At 35.3% G+C, this 20176-nt stretch overlaps 1 protein-coding gene across 1 annotated transcript in view; it reads left to right on the forward strand.

Moving 5' to 3' along the window:
• Window positions 1-20176, forward strand: part of ft (cadherin-related tumor suppressor fat) — a 537654-nt gene that overhangs the window by 473083 nt on the left and 44395 nt on the right. The window contains exon 7 of the mRNA XM_081758083.1: window positions 11813-11993. Coding sequence (XP_081614209.1) covers window positions 11813-11993 — 181 coding nt within the window. The remainder of the gene's footprint in view (window positions 1-11812; window positions 11994-20176) is intronic.

A 20176-nucleotide genomic window follows, 5' to 3' on the forward strand; every position in this document is an offset into this window, starting at 1 on the left:
AGAGAGTTGCCTGACATTAAAAATGTAATGGAGCTGAGCAGTCTATGGGGCTCGGCAATTTATTAGTACGGTAAGGAGGAGGTCCGTCCTGTTCAAACAATGTCCGACTAACCAGGCTGTCGGCAAGGTGAGTTGATAGAGAGAGAGAGAACAGGATGAGTGCCTATGTATGACAATAATTAATTACTAAGTTCAAGCACGAGTTTACGAGATTATAAGGGAGCCTTGGTCCATGAATGTCCCGCAGGTAATTGCCAGCACTTTAGGGCAGTGGCGGCTCCAAAGGGGGGGGTCACTAGTTAACGTGAAGCCCACACAACAACGAGATTAATTAGCACACCAAAATAATAGACAACTAGGACTCGTGCAAAGAAATAAATATTTGTAGCGGGACGACAACTTAATAATTAGGCACGTATTATACAACAATGAATTTAAATAAAGCTAATGCAATGTAAACAAGATTATTAACACACTTAATGGACCTCAAGTACATAAACTTCACAAGACAAGGTCAGGCTTGGCCATACTTAAATAATTCAGCCTAATAACAATTTAATCGATAAAACAATAAAATGGAAGAGATAGTTATCGCTAACAACCTTAGTTGTAGAATCACTTTACACAAACACTGAAATCGGCTATTGGGTGCAAAGAAGTAGACGTGATTCTGAGTCGATGCGAGGAATCAAGATGCACAATTAAGATCACTAAAACAATTTAAATCACTCACCTCGCAATCGAACACCTACACAGATGAAAGAGTTCCAAGTGGCCTCTGGAGATATCGTCGAGTCCTGTATAAGTCCAGTTGAGCTTAGCGTGGTAACAAGATGTTCGTTGCAACCAAGAATTCCCAGAAGATGTCTGTATTGGTTCGAGCGGTAAAACCAACAAGATGCTTCCACTTCCTACGGAGAGTGAAGTTCTTTCTCCAATCGGAATTCTCACGGCGAATGCAGGAATAGTACTGGAGTCGCAGAACACACACAGAAGGGTGATGGTTCACTCAACTACAGAAGATAAAGAGTTCGGTCCTCAACAGGCGTGACTGGTGTAGTGGTTCACGTAGGAACCAGAGAACGAAAGAGATGTGATAATAATGACTTCGACGAACGGCTTCTTCGGAGGTACTTTCTGAGAGAATATGAGTAGGTGAGGTCGTACTTTGAAAACTTTAGATAGGCGTTTTAAATGACTGGGACGCCGAGTTAGAAGTAGTATGAGTTTTATTGTAAGTTGCTTTTGTACAGCGCAGAAGAGTTGTTAAGCAATAAGTTGTTATACATCAGAGGTAATTTTAGATGACGCATCAGTCTAGTGGCGTATGCGTGAAACTTGAGAGGGGTCAGAATATGACCAATGATAAAAGAGAAATAAGGGCAGTTCAATGAAGAGATCGAATTACGACTGCCTGCATGTAGAGTAGTAAACTTACTAGAAACAACGTTCAGCACAGTAACAAAGTTCTTGCTGTATTGCACACACGAAACGAAAGCAGAGATGGTCCTTGGTAGGAGAACGGAGATGACGGAGTTCTCCACTAACACAGTGTAATAACACATTCTGATAATGCACTAAGTTCTTCTCTCTATGACTCTAACAAAGTCAGAGAAGAAACGCAAGTCCGGCGGGCGAAGGACAGAAGCCTGAGCCCGAAGAGTGGGCCGGAGCCCCGGCGACGAGCACGAAGCTCGTGCCTCGTAGACACACAATGATTTTCCCCCTGAGAACAGCTTGTACAGCTATTTTGTATTCAGGGAGTTTTTTCACACGTTACGTACGTGGGAGTATAGTAGGGTGGTATCTTCCCAAAAAGGGCGGATACTCGTGTGCAATGAAATTAGTCTTTACGTTTAGATTGGGTATTGATAATCTAAACGACTATTTAGGGTGTTAACTAGAATAGTCACGCATGCGCGTTATTACAAACAGTATAAGGCTTTAGCGTCATCTGGTACATAATATCCAAATTAAAAGTCAAAGGTTAATTTGATATTACAAAGAAAATCAAGCTTTATCCAGATTTTACAGGTTTCTTAATCGTTTCACAATGATACCAAAATACAAGTGTTCCCAAGACACTTATTTTATACGGTGTCAAAATAGACATATTTAGTATTTTCGAAGTGTCAACTTCGGCGCCAAAATGTTAATTATACGTCTACCATGTTTTTGAGAACATCTGGGCTTAAACAGAGGACAATGAGAGTATTCAGAAAATAACATCAGACTCTCAGATAAGACACAAGGGTTAGATATTCCCTTGCACGTGCAGCGAATCGAAGGTTATAGGTTACCAATTCAGATCTGTTTCTCAAGATGCAAAGAGGGGAGAAAAAGATATGAGTTTCATCTTACGAGACAACAGCTAACTTTAAGTATTCGTCTGGCTTAGTTATTCCACAGAAAGAGCAAAATATAAAGAGAGAGAAATTTAACATTGACTAATACCTGCAATAATTACATGGCAATAAAGCAATTAAAAGGTTTTTAAATAGTAATTATGAATTTAATAACAGTAAGAAAAGCAAAAATTTAGGTCGGCCCGAAGGCGCCTCAGGTCGGCCGCTACAGTCCTCCCGCGTAAAATAAAAAAAAAATAGACGAGGGAACTGAGGAATATTTTTTTTTTGACTATTTGGGCTTAAATTTTTTTTTAAAAAAAAAATTAAGTGGCAATATTGTTTTTAAACTTTAGAGTTGGCAACACTTTTTAATCTTTAGGATTGGCAACACTGCTTAATACTCATACATAGATATATTCAATTAAAATTTCTTAGTCCTAGTTGGCAACACTTACTAATTCTTTAAGTAAAGTTCATAAAGGCAAAACATACCAGCAAGTATTATTTTATACACAATTATAGCTAAATAATCGAAGTACTCAAACACATAAAGTAAAAACCTATTGAAATAATTATCTACTATTAGGTAACACCATAATTAAATAATGACACAAAAGTAGTTATATCAGTAGTACAGACGTACTCGTTAAAATCCCAAAACAGCTTAAATATATATTTTTGTGTATATAAGAAGATATACAATTATCTAAAGGTCTAATACCTATGTCATACTCAAACAATTAAAAAGTTAAAGAAATGTTTATATATATACATCTATAACTAGAATTAAATATGAGAACCCCAAAATTATTATTAAACTACGTTAATAAACAAAGTTATCATTAGACTACCAATTATTTAGATATAAAATCTCGATTGTGAGTGAATCACAAATTTAAGAAATTACTACATGGCTCTACCAATGGTTATATACGTATAATACAAAGAGTTCCCTAGTTGGTACGATTTGTTCCTACATATTTACAAAACTAAGCTTTGTCTATAAAAATATACAAAGACTAACAAGGCCAATACAACCTGATTTCGTATAAATACACTATACCTATTAAAACACTATAGCGAGGGATAACACAAATGACTTCAATTATGTACAGTACACATTTAAAATAATTTTTTTTTTTTTACTCAGTTTTTATAGTTATTATTATTATAATACGAGTTCCTATATATACAAAGGATATACCTATATGTAAAGGAGATGGATGACCCATACTAAATTAATATAGTTAGATATTAAACCCAAGTAACATGCAATTATGCTTTACAAATCAATTATAACTACAAAGGAAATATATATAGATAATAAATATTTACACGCATTTTTTTTTACTAGTCTACAATCATTAACGATAGTTGTATTCTTGACCTCTCTAGACATTCAAGGAACTGCACATGTCCTAAACGAAATTTCTACTAGGTATATATATATAGAATTACTAAATTTAACAAAAGATTTGAATGACTTCTATATTATTAAAGTACAAGAATCAACTACCTAAAAATCCTAGAGATTATAAACACTATACAGAATCGCAAGACTACCGTATACAGAATATAACTACATTAGTTAATGAAGTATTTAATTCATGATTTTTATTATTATTATTATTATTATTATTATTACTATATGTAAATTTTTCTTTTTCTCTACGTTTTGTTTTTGATACATTAATTAAAAATTTACACTTTATCACTTACTCCAAAATTGTCAAAACAAACCATTAGTTACACGATAAGAAAGGGAGCCAGTTTGTTTTTATGCTCTTCTAGTCTTTACCAAAATTGGGTTACTGGGACTCCCTGAGGTCGAAGGTTATCCACTACCGGAGGGTAGTTGGGAATTGACGCTCAGATGTTTTCTATTCTTTTTTTTTTGCTACCACACTCCACGCTGAGGTCAGGGTGGTGTGAAGAAAAAGAAATTATACTACAGCCCTGTCTGGTAAGGGTCTGGTTTTTCTTTTAAACAGAGAACGGCCAAAAGAAGAATTGCTATGTTTTCATACAAGCTTTCGAATGAAATGAAGGCGGATTTCTTTTAGCGCGAAAGGGATAAGCTAAAACATATATATACTTTATAACATTCATCCCTTAAACAATTAGGATTCAGTACGGGACAGCGTATGAATATTTCAAAATGAACCCTTTTTAAATAACATTTATATGGAACACGACTCAATACAGGGTGTTCATAAACTAGATGGCAATTTTACAGTTACGTCTAAAAATACTTAAATTACAATATGACGCAAACGACCAATATACAAGATCAATTATTGTCTAAACTTTCAATACTTTTATTTAACAATATGCCAATTAACGCGTGGTTCAATATTATTGTTTAGTGACTATTGTCACGCAGTTGAACGAACGCTTAACAAAATCAATCAATTAAATCATCTCAATTTATAGAATGAACTACCACAAATAATTAATCAACGCAGTTGAACAGACGCTTAATTAACGTAATCAAATAAATCCTCTCAATTTATAAAATGAACTGCTACAAATAATTAATCGATAAGAGAGGTAGAGTTACAATATACAGTTTTAAATCAACATATATTTAATTGTACTGTTCGCACAGAGGTACTTCACTTTTACGTCATTTTATTAACAAAGGAACCAATATAACTGAAGTACTGACGTTTAGAAGTTAACAATGAATTTAAATATAGCTTCAGGCAATTATCTTGTTGCCTTACTATGATAACAACTACCTTTTACAGCAAAATATTGATATCATTCAATTGGTAGGTCTTAATTTCAACCTGGATATTCACCAAAAATTCATATTAATTATAACATATAATAGATATCAAAATACAATTATCACATGCATTATAACGCATAATATATCAAATGCCATTATCATCATTATTAGAATGTATATTCACGTTAGAATATTATTACAATTACAGCTTAACATGTCTATTCCTAGTAAATACAATAATCAATATATCCAAATGATAAAAATAGAATGTGCCACAACCTTATAGAAATACAATCGAACGGGAATAGACTATAATTACTTAAATACATTTAAGAACAATTAATACAATTCAACGAGAATTCCTTACAGGAGACATGATGTCGACTCTTAGATACAAATTAAGTTGGCACTCGGACGGCAGGAGGCAAGAGAGGTATAATAAAGATTACTTTTAGCCTATCTTCTAATATTAACTCATATGACCCTGGGACTTACATTTACTTCGCATTTATTCATAATTTTAACTTTGAGGAATTTAACCGCGTATTTACATTTTAGAGACCTTTTGGGATATCTAGATGCACAAAAGAACGATTTATCATTTCAAATAGGAGACAAGAAAGAGTTTATATGCAATTACACAATTACCAAATGATCAACAATGCACTTATTTTCTAAACAGGGCGGTTGTATCTGACATTTAGGCCCGATAAGGATTTCATTCTAGAAAATAACTCGATTCCTGGACTTGCAAAAACATTTCTTTTACTCATGATATTATAACATCACTAATTTACGCGGAAGCTACAAAACATAACAATACTTGATACATTGGACAAGCGAATTTAATTATCTCTTCGGACAACCTTAGATTTTCTTAAGGACTCGTGCTTGGACTCATTAGGGAGCAAGAGTGCTCAAAAGGATTAGGTCTACACAAACGCACCTTTGATTAGATTAGGCACTCGCGAGCAAGAATATTTATGACCATTTAAATACAACATTAGCTTCCATACATATCATTACCATCTCGAAAGGCACATAGTTAAAACTTTAACACCATAGGGTGTCTTTCGAACGAAACACTGGGCTTCCTTCCGAAAGAACCAAACATTCTCTGGTCGTTCATTAGTAAACTGAACGATAATAAACAGCTGCGGGACCTAGGGGGTCCATAGCGACCTGGGATGTAATAGGAGGGTCCCGTACCTTTAAGGGGGTAAGCCTTCTCAAAGATCCGGCTTAACATCCTTACAATTACGCGGACGCACCATTATACAATAAGGTCGATATAACAGAGGATCAACATTAGAGATTGCGCGATTCTCAGCTAATACAAGCGATAGAAACAAGCGGCAATTCTCTGAAACGACCAATTTACGCTTTGGGGCTGATAATTGTAGTTAATTATCACGTTTGATGGAATTGGTACAATAAGATCGATTCAACGGAGTATAAACATCAGAGATTGCACGATTCTCAGCTAATACAAGCGATAGAAACAGGTGGCAATTCTCTGAACGACCAATGTACGCTTTGGGGCTGATAATTATAGTTAATTATCACGTTTGATGGAATTGGTACTCTTTTTAGGAAAGGGAATTGACACATCCTAACCTAATCTAGACTCCATGAATTACTGCTGGAACAAGGGAGAGGTATGTTCACTGTCTCAATATTTTCCGACAGGGTGTCTCCCAACGATACGTTCCAAAATTAGATAGCTCGCTAAAATTTACAAAATAATTACACAACTCGAGGCATTAGCGCTCGGCAAGAAATAGCAAAATTAATAACAATACTACAGAGCACGGTTTTACGTCCTGAACAAATGAAATTATTAACACAATGACTACGGTCGAATTTATCGTGACCGGAAAGTAATAAATTTATAGATAATTCAACTTCTAACATAATGAATAAGAAAAGATTCATTGATTAATAATGTCTACTAATAAATTATTTAAACGTCTCCTTAATTAATAACAATAGCTAAGCACAAACGGAATTGTTAGGATTAGTCTTTCTACTACATTAAGTTCACGTATTTCTTCCTTAATAAAACAGCCTTACACTGGCAATTAAAATTTACAAGAGCTTTATTCAAATTACAAAACTTTGATGCCATGGACTTCAAAAAGCAATAACGCATATCCTAATACTTTTCGCTCTTATCATTCAATCAAAATACAAGGGACTTCGCGGTCTTAAAATACAGGGTACTATACTTCAGGGGTGTCCCACATTAGTGTTGTCTTTATTCAAACACGACTTAAAATAATAAAATAACGAGTTAGGCTTAATATTACAACAGCTTATTAAGAATGGTCTCTACTTAAAACAAATTACTAACTGAATTTATTGCCCTTTTAAACTTTCAATCTTGGTGTACTTAATTCTCTCATAATTAACAAAAAGCACGTCCATTCATAAATAATAAAATTAAATTGGCCTCCAAGAAGATTTTTAAAATAATTTGAAACTTCAAAATCACAATAATGAATCTCATTATGAACTTTTACTGAGAAACGAAACATATTAAGGCTTTAGTTCGCATAGTTCGTGTAAGGAATCTCTTTAGCACCTAACATAATATTTAATTTACCACTAACGCTGAGAAGCCAGTCGGGGAAAGATCAAGAATTTACCCACAATCAAAGAACTAACAACGCGTGAGTATAAGGACTCACAGAATGAAAATTTCAAAATAAATTTCAAAATTTCAATGATGTTTGTTTTGACTGACTTGTACATTAATTACACAAGCAGAATTTGAATACTTGGAGTTCCTACACCAGCCTTACGACTGATGATTCTTGAAATGAACCTCGCGAAAATCCATTGCAAGAATCGAACTCAGAATACGTTGAGAAGATTTGAATACAGAACGGAATAGCTTTCATCTCGATAGGTGAAGAAGAAGGTATCCGTCCCGCATTTGGCGCCATAAACCTTCTCAAGGTATTGTGTTGATATTTCTCCCTACAGTTTTTTTTTTTAATACTAATGCATTACACAACCGAGGAACGCTAATCAACACACTTCCTTTTTTTTTTGCTCTTTTTTTTCTTTTTGTTTTGTTTTGCCCAGCTGGGGAAACTAACAGAGAACAGATGTTTTCTCTCTGTGTTGAAGAAAAAGGAACGAACTATTCTTTTGATATATGGACTGTTTCTTTTTCCTTCCCTCATTGACTTCTCTAGAACAAGCAAAATGATAGTTAAGCTTTCAGGGTAGAAGGGGGCATTTGCCCAACGCAACATATCAACACAAAATGTTGACTTTCAAGCAAATTAATAGGAAACCTGTCATTTCAACTCACACAATTGAGCATTAAATTATACGAAACTCATTTAGAATATAAATTTGACCCTAAGCAAACTACTTAACACAAATGAAAGTAATAATATAAATAACTCCTGCTTTGTCATTTACAAAAGCAACATAGGATTCTATAATCAATATCAATTAACACATTATTAGATGACGAGCTAATGATCGAATCCCACTGTTGAACACCAAATTTATGTCGGGGCCGGTGGCAGGAGGCGATCAGAACTTTTGCGGCCACTGGTGAGGGAGTCCCACCACAGGTCACGAACATAAAAAGAGATTATTAGCGACAATATCTCTACCAAAGGTAGCCGAAATCAAACTAACAGAATAATTAATAAAGGACCACGAAAGGTCTCAACAATATCACTGCTTTAGAGAGTTGCCTGACATTAAAAATGTAATGGAGCTGAGCAGTCTATGGGGCTCGGCAATTTATTAGTACGGTAAGGAGGAGGTCCGTCCTGTTCAAACAATGTCCGACTAACCAGGCTGTCGGCAAGGTGAGTTGATAGAGAGAGAGAGAACAGGATGAGTGCCTATGTATGACAATAATTAATTACTAAGTTCAAGCACGAGTTTACGAGATTATAAGGGAGCCTTGGTCCATGAATGTCCCGCAGGTAATTGCCAGCACTTTAGGGCAGTGGCGGCTCCAAAGGGGGGGGTCACTAGTTAACGTGAAGCCCACACAACAACGAGATTAATTAGCACACCAAAATAATAGACAACTAGGACTCGTGCAAAGAAATAAATATTTGTAGCGGGACGACAACTTAATAATTAGGCACGTATTATACAACAATGAATTTAAATAAAGCTAATGCAATGTAAACAAGATTATTAACACACTTAATGGACCTCAAGTACATAAACTTCACAAGACAAGGTCAGGCTTGGCCATACTTAAATAATTCAGCCTAATAACAATTTAATCGATAAAACAATAAAATGGAAGAGATAGTTATCGCTAACAACCTTAGTTGTAGAATCACTTTACACAAACACTGAAATCGGCTATTGGGTGCAAAGAAGTAGACGTGATTCTGAGTCGATGCGAGGAATCAAGATGCACAATTAAGATCACTAAAACAATTTAAATCACTCACCTCGCAATCGAACACCTACACAGATGAAAGAGTTCCAAGTGGCCTCTGGAGATATCGTCGAGTCCTGTATAAGTCCAGTTGAGCTTAGCGTGGTAACAAGATGTTCGTTGCAACCAAGAATTCCCAGAAGATGTCTGTATTGGTTCGAGCGGTAAAACCAACAAGATGCTTCCACTTCCTACGGAGAGTGAAGTTCTTTCTCCAATCGGAATTCTCACGGCGAATGCAGGAATAGTACTGGAGTCGCAGAACACACACAGAAGGGTGATGGTTCACTCAACTACAGAAGATAAAGAGTTCGGTCCTCAACAGGCGTGACTGGTGTAGTGGTTCACGTAGGAACCAGAGAACGAAAGAGATGTGATAATAATGACTTCGACGAACGGCTTCTTCGGAGGTACTTTCTGAGAGAATATGAGTAGGTGAGGTCGTACTTTGAAAACTTTAGATAGGCGTTTTAAATGACTGGGACGCCGAGTTAGAAGTAGTATGAGTTTTATTGTAAGTTGCTTTTGTACAGCGCAGAAGAGTTGTTAAGCAATAAGTTGTTATACATCAGAGGTAATTTTAGATGACGCATCAGTCTAGTGGCGTATGCGTGAAACTTGAGAGGGGTCAGAATATGACCAATGATAAAAGAGAAATAAGGGCAGTTCAATGAAGAGATCGAATTACGACTGCCTGCATGTAGAGTAGTAAACTTACTAGAAACAACGTTCAGCACAGTAACAAAGTTCTTGCTGTATTGCACACACGAAACGAAAGCAGAGATGGTCCTTGGTAGGAGAACGGAGATGACGGAGTTCTCCACTAACACAGTGTAATAACACATTCTGATAATGCACTAAGTTCTTCTCTCTATGACTCTAACAAAGTCAGAGAAGAAACGCAAGTCCGGCGGGCGAAGGACAGAAGCCTGAGCCCGAAGAGTGGGCCGGAGCCCCGGCGACGAGCACGAAGCTCGTGCCTCGTAGACACACAATGATTTTCCCCCTGAGAACAGCTTGTACAGCTATTTTGTATTCAGGGAGTTTTTTCACACGTTACGTACGTGGGAGTATAGTAGGGTGGTATCTTCCCAAAAAGGGCGGATACTCGTGTGCAATGAAATTAGTCTTTACGTTTAGATTGGGTATTGATAATCTAAACGACTATTTAGGGTGTTAACTAGAATAGTCACGCATGCGCGTTATTACAAACAGTATAAGGCTTTAGCGTCATCTGGTACATAATATCCAAATTAAAAGTCAAAGGTTAATTTGATATTACAAAGAAAATCAAGCTTTATCCAGATTTTACAGGTTTCTTAATCGTTTCACAATGATACCAAAATACAAGTGTTCCCAAGACACTTATTTTATACGGTGTCAAAATAGACATATTTAGTATTTTCGAAGTGTCAACTTCGGCGCCAAAATGTTAATTATACGTCTACCATGTTTTTGAGAACATCTGGGCTTAAACAGAGGACAATGAGAGTATTCAGAAAATAACATCAGACTCTCAGATAAGACACAAGGGTTAGATATTCCCTTGCACGTGCAGCGAATCGAAGGTTATAGGTTACCAATTCAGATCTGTTTCTCAAGATGCAAAGAGGGGAGAAAAAGATATGAGTTTCATCTTACGAGACAACAGCTAACTTTAAGTATTCGTCTGGCTTAGTTATTCCACAGAAAGAGCAAAATATAAAGAGAGAGAAATTTAACATTGACTAATACCTGCAATAATTACATGGCAATAAAGCAATTAAAAGGTTTTTAAATAGTAATTATGAATTTAATAACAGTAAGAAAAGCAAAAATTTAGGTCGGCCCGAAGGCGCCTCAGGTCGGCCGCTACAGTTGATTCCGTAGAATTTTAAGGAACTTTTGAAATTCACATTTTGTAGATACTGCTTCTTTTAATTAGTAAAAGCCATTAACCCAATATTACTAAGCGTTCAGAGGGCGTACGCAGGGGGTGGGTCCAGGGTCCGGACCCCCCGAAATCCCAACTTTTTTGTAAATGTGGTCTACTTTTAGAAACAATTTTAGAAATTTTCATATAATTTAGCCTCAAATTGTATTTGGACCCCCCCCCCGAAACGCTTTAGACCCCTCCCGGAATAAATTCCTGCGTACGTCCCTGTAAGCGTTGTATTAAATGAAAAGTGGCTAAACCTAGATAGTATTGAGCATCTGAAAATATCACTTGTTCTCTATTTCAGCTATGTTTATGTTTATTTATTTATTTATTTTTGGAATTCCATTTGCAATTCTCAATCTTTTTATTTCTTGCCCTTACAGGTACGCCTCCTTTGACGGGCACTGGTGTAGTGAAAATTGTGGTTCAAGATATGAATGACCATAGTCCTGAGTTCGAACGTCAAATTTACACCGCAAATGTTGTTGAGAATCAGCCTGCAGATACCCCAGTTGTTCAGCCAGTTGCAACGGATAAAGATGATGGACTCAACGCACGAATCAGGTCAGTTGAAAATAAGAGCTATATATATCAAAAGAAGCCACAAATATCCACTATATTGGCATTTCGATTACCCACAATTTTTATTTTTATTTTCAGATGTAAGATCCCAAACCTTGCTTTGAAATCGGATTTAATTTACATATGTTTTTCAAGTGTCAAATCTTCATTGTGAAAAGTGGAGAAATATTAGACGTGGTAGGGCACGAGCGGACTGTCACATTGAAAGGGTGCAGGTTAAGAATAGTCCGTCAAATTAAAGAACCCTTTTCTTTCCTTTCGGGTTTTTTCTTTTTCTTTCTTTTCTTTTCTTTCTTTCTTTCTGTCTTTTTTTTTTCTTCAGATGTTTTCCTAAGACGTTCTGGACTGTTATTATCCTGGCCCGTGTCCAAATAGTTGCGTATTGATTGATAATAACGAGGCAGCCACCATATCCGTTTCAATCCAGTCGATGATCTTTGGGAAGCAAATGAAATCAAATCGAAGATTGTATAGTATATTTCTTAGAAGTTTTTTTTTTCCTACTTACAAGACTCTGATCCTAACTTTTTCTTCGAGAGTTTAATTAAGAAAAAAAAAAAAAGAAAGCTAAGGTGGCGAAAATATTCAAAATAATATTTTCGCGCTATAGCAGTCAATAATGGATATATCAAATGAGTGTTTAGTCTAATGAAAGCTTCTTGGTCAGATAATAGAAACAGAATGTGAACAACGGGGGCGCGGTGACTCAGTGGTAGAGCGTTCACCTCCGGTGCTTAGGGTCCCTGGTTCGATCGCAGCTCGCGCCGTGTGGACTTTGTGGTGGACAAACACCGTGTACGTGGGTTTTCTCGGGATTCTCCCGTTTCTTCATTCCACCATTTTATTCATTTATCATAGCAAAGGAGCAGGATCACCGTCTCCTTTAGCCTAACCGGCATAACCGTGGGACGTAAAACTGAAAGATTTCATTTCATTTCAGAATGTGAACAAAATTCGAGATGATCGACAGTCGTGTTCAGGTGAACGTAAAAATGACCTATCAAAATCTGTACGAAACAGTTATTGAAAATAGTGTTCTTCTTGACGCGGCTTCAAAAGATCTGAATAAGACGTTTATATTCCCTAATGTCTCGTTATTTCCATTTAGCTTGGGACAGTACACGTGTGGTTAGTATTAATAGTACTCCTAGTAGTTTGTAGTAATGGTAGTAAGAGTGTCAGAAACGGTGGTACACGAGTCTTCAGTTTCAAATTTGTCTCCGGGCTTGCCTTTAGTTCAATGTAACGACGTTAATGTTTCGAAGTCTCCAGCAGTTTCTTCTTTATTATTCAATGAAAAAAGAGAACGAAATGAATAAAAAATGAAAATGAGAAACTTCAATGAAAAACATCAAAATGAAAAATTCAGTGAAAAACGAAAAATAATAAAAATTGAGAATTTTTCTTCAAAATTCTGCCAATGCTGCCAAACCAATTTCTGTTTACCAACCAATTGACGAGACGAAAATACACCTAAAAAATTATTGGAACAAAAAAAATGGTTCTTGTCTATTTAAAGATAAACTTTTCTCTTGTTGGAATAGGTTTCTCCAATATTTTGTGGAAATAGATTGTATACAAACGGAAGGCTCCCTGTTTTACAGTATGGCTGATGCATTCTTCCTTTTTGTTCCTTTCGTTGGGTCTGTGGGGCGGAATCGTTTTGTGGAACATAATGTCACGATCGAGACGTAGTATCAGCTTTTAAATCATCACAAAGTTCGTTTTTAAGGAGCCATTCACAACGATTTATAGTTGTGGCGAACAAGTTATGGCACAGATTACCTTTTCCTCTTCTTCTATTCTGTGAGCAACACTCTGACAGTTTCATAAGCGTTGTATTTCAAAAGTTATCTTTTGAAGAAGCATTGTTAAGAAGAAAAAATAATCGATTCTGAATATAGATTGTGTCTGTGCATTTAATTTATTCTTGTTGAGTATCGCGTTGTGTCGCATCGCCAGTATTGAACGAGGTAATCGGGAGAGTATGTGATGTTTGTAGGGATCGAAAAACGCACAGAACTGAACAATTCAGATTTTTTGATCAGAAACAGCGGAAGAATGAATCGTGACTGGTTGAGTGAGTGTGGATCCACCCGTTGGAGGATAATTTCGCTTTGCATCCGTCAGGGTTCGCTGCCAGGTAAACATTAATCACAGATCCCATCGATAATTAATGTGTGGAAGTCGTTTTTAGATTTATAAACGATAGACAATTGAGTTTTTGTTTTAGTTGTGTAAGGAGATCCTTCTACACTGGGAGCGAGGTTTACAAACAGCCTCACTTTGTAATATACTCAGTAGTTGGTAGATATACTTAGAGAGAATGTAATCCAATTAATAATATGTTATAAATCTGATTGTCAATTACATTCATTGGCTGCTTTTAAATTTATATCTCTTTCCAGTTGTGAGTTGTGAATATGCATCTTATTGCAGGATTCGAATCACATTATCCTTAATCGGGAATCGAATCTGAATTTTCCCCGTAAGAGGTGATTATGTTAATTTAGCCACAAGGAGGTTTCTTTGAAAAAAAAATAAAAAGGGGCGTAATTTTTCCCTTTTCATTTCTAACTAAGAATTTGTTGTTAGAATTACCTTGAAAGATACTCAAATTTATTCAGCACATTGAGATATTATAAAGAATTAGAAATGTCCTTTCCTATGTCGCAGTGTTGATTCGAGAGTGCTCTCGATTGTAGCATTAGATTCGAGATATCCTCTCCCAAAATGGCGTATTCCGCAAGTTTCAGTCAGAGTATAAATAATGGTAGCGACCCCCCGTTGGGAGCTCTCTAATTTGTAATACGAAACCACAGGCAACGCTGTATGTGAGAAGTGCGTAAACTTCACAATAACCCACAAATAAGACATAGACATATTGTTCCTGCAGTAATTGTCATCATTAGCTATTTTTAACGTACATAAAATAGGCCTACTCCCTCTACAACCAAACACAGAATATTTTGACACCTGTCACGTTACATAATTTTGACAAAATTTCCAACTCATAGACATTGGCCTGTAGTTCAATAAATAAGCAACCTTAATAATAATTTGACAATTCTCTAGGTAGTAGTCTTTACGAGCCTTTTGACAGTGTAAATACAATGCATATGCCTGTTCCCCAATGTTATTACAAGTACACAACCACATTATATTATTGACTGTTACAGGGTAAAAGAAGAAAGAAAATGACTTAGGCTTACCTTTGACGTATTATGAAATTCCAAAGAACGTTGATATTTTTTTCATCGTACATTTTTTACTACAAACACAAACAACCAACAATAAAACAGAGATATCGTAATTTATTATGGAGCTTTACGTTAAAAAAAAAACTCCTTATCCTCTTCCAATATGGCGGATCGATTCGATATATGCGAGCTCGATACCACAAAAGATCTCGCATCGGGGCATCTCTAGTTCTTTATATTATCTCAGCGATTCAGCGTAGGTGAATTAGAAGGATACAAACATTTAGTCAATTTCGTCTACATAAGTTATATTAAATTATGTATTGTTCATAAAGACGGAGATTATGCGTCATAATAAATCAAATGGTCATTATAATTACCTTGAAGTATTTTGTTTTAAATATGTCTACTTATTTTTGTATTGAGTCATATAGATCAATTAATTAATCAGTAAATAATATCACCAAACACCATATTGTAATACATTCCTTGCAGTTGTGTGATAGAAATCCAACAATGAAAATAAATATTTGCATTTTAATTTGACACATTATAAACGTTGGTTATTTTAAATCAACAATTGATTATAGTAAATAATATTTCTGATTTGGAATTGATTCTTTGAATCTTTTTGGCTATACTAGTGGTTCTCAACCTTTTTAAACTGACGACACACTTTACTGAACGCGACACACTTGTTTGATATTTTTATCATTAATAATAATAATAATAATAATATCTATTATAATAGTGAAACCAGTTAGTTTTTATAATGACTTTATACATATAGCATTATTGCTACCACTGAAGGTGTTGACTCGTACAATCTGTCCCGATTTTAACTAATTATTATTAAATTCTTCATGATTTTTAAATTTCGCGACACACCAGTGCGTCGCGACACATCGGTTGAGAACCGCTGTTCTATACCGTAAATTAAATGAAAATGAAATCTTTAAGTTTTACATTCCACACTTATGCCGGCCAGGCTAAAGGAGACGATGATGATGAGAAATGAATGAAATGGTCTAATGAAGAAAGTGGGAGGAAACGGGAGAACCCCGAGAAAACCCACGCACACTATGTTTGTCCTCCATAAAGTTCTCTTGGCGCGACCTGGTATTGAACTAGTGACCCCACGCACCAGAGGTGAACGTTCTACCACTGAGCTACCGCGGCCTCCTGGTCCATACTGTATTTATCGTTTTGTTCTGTACTGTTTCACATGCCTTTATCCGTATTTTTTAGTTGTCTTGTCTTGTTTTCTGATTTAACTGTGAATATTACGTTGTTTTAAAGCTGATTGTATTAATATTTAAAATGTAATTAGCATTGTGATTGTAGTAGCTTAAAAGTTTATGTAAATAGATAAATATAAATTGTAAAGAAAAGCTTTTACAAGGACTCCACCAGGCCCGTATCCAGGGGGTCTAGGGGGCCGCTCCCCTAAAATTTTTATAGTAGGCTTGCAAAAGAACTATAATATGATGATGAACTATCATATGGTTGGATCGCCCCCCCTAACTTCAGCCGAGCCCCCTCCCCCTACATTTTTGGGCTGGCTACGGCCCTGGACTCCATTACTGCTATCAACTCCAAAGAGCACTCTGCGAACTACGTCTTCTGTTTATAGCTACAAAATAGAATTAGCCTTGCTTTGGTCCGTGCTTACAATCATTCATGTCATTAGTCTCCGATAAATTGTTTATTTCTCGTGAATTGTAGTAGCTAAAGAAAGCCCCTTGTTCACAATAAATACTTTCAGATCTTACGCTTGTTGTATTATTATAATCAACAAAGAATTTAATGGAAACACTGCAGCCCAAGTGAAACAAACAGAAATGAATCAGTTTGCGAAGATTCAGAATAGAGCCGGGATCCAAGATGATTTGTTCTCATTTTGAATTGAAGATCGTGTTATTAGAAGACAAAAATAAAATTTCAAGAAATCCTTCCGACGTCTCGTTTTCAGGACTTCAAAATTGTTTCAGTTATACGTATCGGGACTTCAGCAGTACTATTGCACTCAGTTTCATGTATATCCTTATCCTTACTAGTACTTGTATATAAAAAAACGTATGTGTATCTGTCTGTCATCACATTTTCGCATAGAAAGGAGTCATGTTGAGCTACCAGATTTTGTACACAGATTGAACTTCACCAGACTTAATTGCGTACGAAGCAGTTTTTATGGTTTTCGACTAGTGTGTGTGTGTGGGGGGGGGGGAGTTTATAACGACTTACCGAGGGTAGTCGTCAACCTGGTTCGTCGAAATGTGATATACAAATCTCGAGTGGTAGTAGTCTTTAATAATTATATACTATCGTTCTCACCATTTATATAAAAATGATAACGTCGATAAACAGTGCTAAAAATGGTTTATTAGTTGATATACTTTATAATATATTTTCCTTAACACTGTCAAGCATACAAACTTGCTGACTCGGTATCCATAAACATGTACATAGCAACAACTATCCCATAATAATCTCTTACATATCTTAAAAACATTCTTCTTCTGTTATTATTAAATTAACATTCTATGAAGTATAGTGCATATGTATGAGCACTTTCTGTCCAAGGTACAGGTAATTATTACCCTATCCAAAGTATTTTGTTATATAAAATGTCGCCCGACAAATGGACTGAATATAAAAGTCATAAGCGAGTTTGGCTTTTATGTTCAAGAACCACTGGTCCGTTTACAATACTGTTCTTACATTGCATATGTCCATCACATTTTGATCGCACCTCATATATATCTTCATTACATTTCATATATATATATATATATATATATATATATATATATATATATATATATATATATATATATATATATATATATATATAACAAATATTACACTTCATCAATACTTATTTTTAATTACATTCATTATATTATTATTATATTTTCTTATTAAAAATATCGTCGCTCATTTATTTAATCGTTGAAGGGTGCGAATTCAAAAATCGTAAGGGACAAACATGAGTTACAAATAGTCAGGGCGCATTATATGATAATCATTTTAGGTGATATTTTAAAATAAACATTAGATTAATAAGGCATCACAACATAGAAGAATCTCATTCAAGATAGTTGTCGAATATTTAGTTTTATAGAATAGATCTTCTTCTTAACATAATCTTTGACAGTTAAGTTTTTTTACACAAATCAATCTAATATAAATAACCTTTGCTTTTAATCATTTATGAATCGAATTATAATTCTTACATATATTAAAAACATTTGAGAATTATCATTGATTAATGAGAATTAAAGAGAATTAAATTGAATAAAAATAAAATAAATGTTCATGAAAATCTATAACTGATATGAATTTAACTTAATTTCATTAACGGTAATCAGGTTACATTCATACTTGCATATGAATTTAATAAAGTACATTGTACTGCACAATCATTATTATGTCCCGTATTATTGTTCTGTACAGGAATTACTTCAATACCTGGATCCGGATGTGAAGTGCCATCTCTTGATCTCCAATTATGTCTATCCACGTAGTTCGCTGTATTCCTGGAATTTCGCCATACATTCGGTCTATTTTTAACCCTATTTTGATTATATGGTCTAACATATGAATTGCTACGATTAATTAGGTTAGGCGGATTCCCTACATAACTTTGTCTATTTTGCTCGTTTTGACTGCTAGAATTTACTCGGCTTAGGTTATGTTCCGTATTGTTCACACTTCGGATATTCAAATTCCGAACAGGCACAAAATGATCTGAATTATTCTTATTTTTACCCATTCCTGCTTGTTGATTCATAGCATGGTATTGAGTTTCATAGCATTGGACAAGCATTAATAAATGGTTGAAACTCATACACTGTGTGGAAAATAAGATCTGTTGTAACTTAAAAGGAAGCAAATTTCGAATTGATGCTATTATTCTCGATTCCGATTGCTATGGATTAACGACCTTTAATTCGTTGTATGTATTTACAACAAACTCTACAACAGATTTATGCAATCGAGGATTGAAGCGTTGATTTCTAATGGTGGCATCTCTATTTGCCAGCAAAAAGTCATTTTCATAATTCGCGATCAATGCCGCTTTGAATTCATCATATGTACTGATGTGATCACGTACTGCTTTAAACCATAGTGAACAAGGTGGGAGTAATACATGAGGGATTAATTTCATATATTGTGATCTATCTATACACATTATATTACACTCATCCTGGAATTTCTCTAAGAAAGAAGTAGCATTCTCGTTACACTTACCACTGAATTTACTCATGGCTCGTATTTCACTCATCTTAACACTTAATTTTACCTTCCTTTTATCATTCCATGTACCCATTGGGTGACAGTTCCTATTCATGACGTGATGTGTCGTTACACCATCTATGTTTCGTCCATCTGTACTCTTCGGATGACTTTCTTCTAAAATGATATCCTCATCAGATACTGGCGAAGGTGGGTTCATCTCTGGTGAGTGTGGAAACTCCAAGCGACCATCACACGGGTTATTGTAGTATGTGTGGTCCTTAACCTGTAGCATTCTAATTTCTTCCTGTAACGTAGCTAACAATTGCGTGTTTGTACGTATGTTGTTAGCATTACTGATGACTTGGATCTTTTGTTGTTGAACAGAAGATTCGGTTACTTCTAAATCCTTTTTTATATTACTGATTTCTTGGCTCAGGTGGTTGTGATTACTCTGGCATTGCTCCGATATTCCTTTTAATTTTTCCTCGAACTGCGAGGTGATATCGCTCATCGTCTGGATAATTAATTGTTTTGTTTCATCCGACTTCTGTTCCATTCGTTTGCTTAATTCCTCGTATTGTTTGTTAGATTCATCAGACTTCTGTTCTATTCGTCTACTTAATTCTTCAGAGTTATGCTTCATCGTCTGCTTTAACTCAGTAGACATCTGCATCAATTGCTGCTGTAATACTAGCAAGATTCGATCTTCTGATGATGTCATTT

Source organism: Thermobia domestica, chromosome 5, assembly GCF_964235325.1.
Source record: "Thermobia domestica chromosome 5, izTheDome1.hap1.1, whole genome shotgun sequence".
NCBI classification, from domain to species: Eukaryota; Metazoa; Arthropoda; class Insecta; order Zygentoma; family Lepismatidae; genus Thermobia; species Thermobia domestica.